Source organism: Apaloderma vittatum, unplaced genomic scaffold (genome assembly GCF_000703405.1).
Source record: "Apaloderma vittatum isolate BGI_N311 unplaced genomic scaffold, ASM70340v1 scaffold10928, whole genome shotgun sequence".
Taxonomy (NCBI): Eukaryota; Metazoa; Chordata; class Aves; order Trogoniformes; family Trogonidae; genus Apaloderma; species Apaloderma vittatum.
Genome location: NW_009729063.1, coordinates 1,108 through 7,299, shown reverse-complemented (window position 1 = coordinate 7,299; position 6,192 = coordinate 1,108). Strand labels below are relative to the sequence as shown.

At 54.4% G+C, this 6,192-nt stretch overlaps 1 protein-coding gene across 1 annotated transcript in view; it reads left to right on the top strand.

Annotated features, from left to right (window-relative positions):
• The window catches only part of NCF1 (neutrophil cytosolic factor 1), an 8,203-nt gene extending 2,295 nt beyond the window's left edge, over positions 1–5,908 (top strand). The window contains 8 exon segments of the mRNA XM_009874314.1: positions 1–104; positions 240–295; positions 582–704; positions 1,410–1,517; positions 2,264–2,381; positions 3,169–3,267; positions 4,820–4,962; positions 5,790–5,908. The exon segment at positions 1–104 is cut by the window's left edge and continues 24 nt beyond it. Coding sequence (XP_009872616.1) covers positions 1–104; positions 240–295; positions 582–704; positions 1,410–1,517; positions 2,264–2,381; positions 3,169–3,267; positions 4,820–4,962; positions 5,790–5,908 — 870 coding nt within the window.
• The last annotated feature ends 284 nt before the right edge of the window (positions 5,909–6,192 follow it).

The window sequence follows — 6,192 nt, the reverse complement described above, 5'->3', positions numbered from 1 at the left end:
TGCTACGCGCTGATCAACCTGCCCCACAAGATCTCCCGGTGCCTGCACGTGGTCAACTTCTTCAAGGTCCGTCACGACGACATGAACCCCGTCACAGACAGCCAGTGAGTCCAGCTGCCTGCTGTTTTGGGGGAAATCCTGTGTCGCCAGCCCCAGGTGCTGGCAGCAGCCCCCAGGGAGGGCACCACTGCTGTAGGGGTGTGGCTGGCTCTGAGCTGCCTTTGCTCTGGCCCATCTAGGATCAAGAAGCCTGAAGTCTTCCTCCTACCGAAGGATGCCAAGAAAAACCTCAGTGGTAAGAGACCTTGGAGAGGTGCAAGCAGCTGCTTTGGTGGCAAAAAAGCCCAGAGGGGAGAGGGGAACCCATCCCATGGCACATGAGCTGACTGAGAGCACAGTCTGTGCCAGAGCTGCAGGTGGGAGGAAACCTCAGCCTGGAGGGGAATGAGTTCCTGGTCTGGGACCAGGAAAGTCTGGGAGAGGGCTTTGGGCTGTCCTGAGGCTGCTTTTGCCCTGCCTGAAACAGGGTATTTCTGCGCTGGGGGCTGGGAGAGAGATTGTCTCTCACTTCTGCCACGCAGACATCACGGGCCCCATTGTCCTGCAAACGTACCGAGCCATCGCCGACTACGAGAAGAGCTCCAGATCCGAGATGGCTCTAAACGCTGGGGACATGGTGGACGTCGTGGAGAAGAGCGAGAGCGGTATGTGTCTGTCTCTCCAGAGACATTTCAGCAGGGACAGGGACTGCCCTGGCATCCCCCTTCCAAACGCAGCCTGCCAGTTAGATACGCCGGTGCATGGGTTAGAGGATAGGTGGTTTTATCGGGGTCTCCTGATGGAAAGGAGAGGCTCAGAGCAAATACAACCAGCAGCACTGAACCTCTGGGCACTTCCCACCCCCTTGGGACATGTTTCACATTCACATGGAGCCACATGACAGTCGGTTTTGGCCCAGGGAGGGTGTGGGGCAATCCTAGAAAACCATGCAACCTCCTGCTCACATGTCTCAGCCTGAGGTTTCCTGCCCAGGAGGAAACAGGAGGAACTGCCCGAGCTCCCTGGTTGCACTATGTAAGCGGGTCGGTTAGCTCAGTGGATTGAGCGCAGTGCTGAGAACACCGAGACCACGGGTTCGATTCCCGTTCGGTCCCCATGTCTTGCCTGATCTAGTTGAGAGGTGGTGTCTCTGCCCAGGACAGGGAGATTGGATTAAAATGATCTCTGAGGTCCCTTCCAGCCTAGGCCATTCTATGATTCTATGAAACAGAGACCAGCCCTGGCACTGGCCCTTTCATCCAGACCCCGTGTGTGCCTGCTCCTACCCCAGCCAGGACAGACCCTGTGCTGGTGACCCCACGGTGTCCCCAGACACCCTCTGCTCTTGCCCATGACTGCTCTCCCTGCAGGCTGGTGGTTTTGCCAGTTGAAGAATAAACGGGGCTGGGTGCCAGCTGCCTATCTGGAGCCGATGGATGGCCCTGATGAGTCTGAAGAGCAGGAGCCCAACTATGCAGGTAAAACGTCGCGGTAACCTGGGTGTGCACCAAAGTGCAGCCTGCTGCAGCTCCCTGCTGCGATGGTTCATTGCAAGGCCCCAGTAGGGCACTCCCTGCTGAGCAGGGAGATGTTGCAGTAGGAGCTGCCAGGAGAGATAAATCTTCTGGTTCAGTGCCTCAGCGTCAGTCTCAGGAGCTTCCCATAACCTGCAACTTGGCATTAAATGCTTGTTTTGGCTGATCAGGGGTGTACAGCTTCATCCAGTAGCCGTCCTGACCAAGCTGGGTGATTGTCGAGATGTGTGAGCAGCATCCAAACTGAGGCACAGGCTTTTCCTAGCGCTTGGCTCCCACCGTCTCCTTGTCAGCTCCCCCGCATCGACCCACCGTGACTGCGGGGCCTTATCACTCGGGGCAGAGGGAGGATCCTCCAGATTCATGCTGATTGCTCCCTATTAGCACAGCACTTCCTTCTTCCTCATTTAATCAGCCGAATTAGAAACCTGCTCTTCAGCGCACAGAGAGGTGTGCTTCCCCTGCTTGCCTTCACCAGCGTTCTCCTGGAGAGGTGCTGCAAGGGATGAGCCACAGGCACTGGCAAGGCTGGAGGAAGTCTGAATCCAGACTTGAAGACCTAAAGTACCCTGGGTCTTCCCTAAAATGTAGGGTAGATGCTCTGGCGACTCCTCTCCTCAGGGCCTGCAGAGGCTGAGCCCGTTCCTGGGGTGCTAGTACACAACCCGCTCTCCTGATTTTGTGCGCAGGTGAGCAGTACGTTGTCCAGAACAGCTACACAGCCGTGGAGGAGGACGAGCTGACCCTCAAGGAGGGAGATACTATTGAAGTCATCCACAAGCTCCTTGATGGTTGGTGGGTCATCAGGTAAGAGATGACAAGAACAAATCAAGCAAGCAGGATTCAGGCAGTGGGAAGGGATGGACCAGCCATTCTCCACACTGGGGCGGTGAAAGCCACGCGCAGTTTGGTGCCACTGCCCAGCACTTCGACTTGCAGGGCTGCTTCTAGTAGCCTGTGGCTTTGCCAAATGTTGCAGCCTGAGCTTCCTCAGCTGGGGGCTTCAGAAACATGGAAGAAAGAGGCAGACAGGAAAAAAAAATGGATTTGTTATTTTGTCTTTAAGTAGCCTGGTACATTTTGCTTTGCAAAACCTCAGCTTTCACCCTCATCCTGCAAACCCAGGCTTTCCCAAGGGGAACCCCAGCTGCATTTGTGCTCTGGAGAGTCACAGATTGTAAATTTGCAGCAGGACATGATGTGGCTGCAGACCCTATGGATCCTCCTGCCCCAGCCTGTGCCCAGGCGAGTGGCACCGGGAGGATCTCCTGGAGTTTGGAGTCGTGCTGGACTGGAGGGTGAGACGGGCCAAGAATTAGGGAGTGTTTGCCAAGGGGAGATAATATTATCCCCAGGGGAGATGAGCTGGTGTGACACTGAAAGCTGTGAGCCATTGCTCTGTCTGCTGCCTACTTGCTTTTGGGACTCAAGCCACACTCCCAGGGAGAGCCACAGGCACACAGTGTTGAGGGGGGACAGTCAAAGACCTCCTTGCTGCAAGCAACATGAGAAATAACCCACCTAGCGCAGGCATGAGGAAGTGGTTGTTGCAGAGCCATGATTGCAAGAGATGTTGCTTTGTGTTGCACTGCAGGAAGGATGAAACCACAGGTTATTACCCTGCCATGTACCTGCAGAAAGCTGGGGAGACCGTGAAGAGTGAGCTGAGGAACCGGAGCGCTCCTCCGCGGAGGTAGGAGAAGCCCAGGGTGGGGAGGAGGACTAAAGCTTTTCTTACATGATGGTGAAATGAAACTAGTCAGTGGTTTGTGGCATGCCTTGTTCGCCCTGGCAAGGAGGAACTGCCCAGGAGATACATGAGCAGGGCAGAGAGAGACCAGGAGGCACTATCCTAGAGAGCTATAGCAGAAATTTCTCTGTGCTCCCCAACTTCCACAGGCAGAGAGGCACCCCAGCATTTCCGCTGCAGGGCTGCATGATCCTTGCTGTGCTGGCTCCTCTAGCCAGGCGTATTTCTCCTTGTCCTTCTGCAAAGTTTCTTTTCTGGGCTAATCTCGTTTAATTTTCAAATTGGCCCTTTTCTTATTTCCTAAGCGCATCCACTGAATCTTTGAGAAGCGAGGAGAGATTTGACTAATCAGAGCTGCCAAATGGCCTAATCTGATGGGAGGATTTGAGCTAATGGAAGGGATTTTATTCAGATTTAAAAAGATAAAAAGCAATAATAGCTCATTAATTCTGATGTGAAGAAAACTGCTAGGAAGCACAGAGCTTCCAGCTATCTTTTCTTCCCTACAAGAAAACACAGCAGACTTGCTATAAAATCTCTCAAAATCCAGGATGGATTGAGTGTGAGGCAGTGTAAAATGACCCAAATCCACCTATTTGAGGGCAGCGATGCTTACTGATAGCCGTGGGGGAGGAGAGGTGGCTTGTTTCAAGGACAGTGAGTTGCCCCCCCATGGTGGCACTGGTGATGGCAGCCAGGCTGAGCCCCGCTGGTGGTGACCTACCCTTGTGGGCAAGAGCTTTGAGGTACAGGTTCAGACCAGGGAGGGGCTGAAGGCAGATGGGCACATTGCCTTTGGCAGAGCAGGAGGATGATGCCATGGGATGGATGTCAGAAGCCACCTCGCTCATGCCCCGTTAGTGGAAACACAGCGGTGGCCTCCAACTGCCTGCCTGGGGACAGTCCCTAATGCTGGGACTTCCCGGTCAGCAGCTCAGCCTTTCACTTCTCTCAGTAGTTTCTCTGCTGTGGTTTCAACACTGCATATCCAGGTGCAGGCTGACACGTACCCCACGCTCTGCTCCCTTGGCCCAGGGACTGAGCCCTCGGTGTTGGAGAACCGTGTCCAACCCCACACCAGTGTTGCAGCCGTAGAGATACCGTATGTGCATGTCCACCCATCCAAAAACAGACCCACAGATCACTTTCAGAGCTTTCTTGAGCTCTGAACAAAACCTCATGCCCATCTTGTCTGATCTACTACCTTGGCATTCCCATCATTACTTTCCAGATTTGTGCTCAGGCTTCACCCATCAGTGTTTGCTCCCAAAGGACCACTCCAGCTGCCGCCTAACATCCCGTACATCATATCTCACCTGTGGCTGCCCTTGAGGACTGGCATCCTCCTGCTGCCTGCCACCAGGCAAAACCAAAAAGCACATATTAGGGCTTGGGTGAGCCAGAGGAGGAAGCACGGAGGGGAATCGTCGAGACAGTGTGCAGTGTGAAAACTGCTGTCACAGAAACTGAAAGTTTCGGTTTTGACTCACTGCAGATCCACCATCCGAAACGTGAAGAGTATCCACAAGCAGAGCCGGAAGCAGATCAGCCAGGAGACTTACAGGAGGAACAGCAAGAAGTACATACAGAGACAGAGGAAAATTAAGGAAAACATCCAGAACCAGGCCAATGTCATCAGTAAGTCTCAGTGGGGCCTTTGCCCAGGGCTAAAGTCCTGCAGACATAGGCTGTGCCCTCCAGTGCTGGTTGCTGGAGCTGTGGCATGAGCAAACAAGCCTGGGCTCCCTGTGCTATGCCGAAAGATTTGGGTGGGGAGGAGGAAACGAGTCTTCTTTTCCCCCAAACCCTCTGCTCTTCATGCCCTAAGGATGGGCTGTCCCTGCAGGGAAGCATGGCCTCCGGTTCTGCCCCATCAAGAGTGGAGGTAGGACAAAATGTGTAGGTCACACATTGCCTGTCCACCCTTCTCCTACGGGGAAAGCATGTCCAGGGAGGTATTTCTTTTCAGTGAGGTTTCTTACCTCCGGTCTGACAGAGAAGGAGCAGCACATGGCGGCGTTTCTGCCCTCAGTAGGACCTGGTGAAGGTCAGCCTACATTTAGGACCTGTGCTTTCCTCTGTGCACCTAACCCTCCCCATGGTGCTACTACCACGACCATTATTGGGTACGTTAGCTGTCAGGAAAGCACCTAGAGCAGGGTGGTGCCTCAAGCAGGCTGCTACTGAGGTAGACACTTTAGATCTGGTAATCCCTGTGTGGGATCCGTGACCTTCCCAAGGGAGAACAGCTCCCTGCACAGACCTGGAGCTGGGCCCCCACCTGAGCAAAGCTCCCAGCTGGGAACTGGTGGGCTTATCCCACCACCCTCACCTATGCGAAGCCCATCACACATGGCCAAGACAGGAGCTTTGGTGGCCATTACACTGGAGGCTTTTGAACATTCGCATGAAGCTGTTGGGTGGTGGAGAGCACTAAGCCATCTGTATGTCCACTTTGCCTTCAGTTGAGAAAGCTGAGGAAGAGGAGAACAAGCCCAAGGCTCAACCTGCTGTCCCGCCCCGTCCCAGCAAAGACCTCATCCTGACTCGCTGTACCGAGAGCACCCGGAGAAAGATCCTGTGAGCCCTCTGCCCTCCACACCAACCAGATGAGGCTTCATCTCCTCCACCTTCTGGGCAGCCACTGCTTGTGCCCAGACTCCGGGACCCAGGGGGCTGCCACATGGATTGGCACAGTCAAGTGCATCCCAGGTGTCCTAATGACACTGCGAGGAGGCACCCAGCCCCACTCTACCAGCTCCAGAGGGTGCTGAGGCCCCACAGACGCTGGGGACTCCTTGCCTCTCAACCCCCTTCTATCCCCTATTTGTGTTTTTAATGACTTTGCATTTTTCACCAATAAAGGAG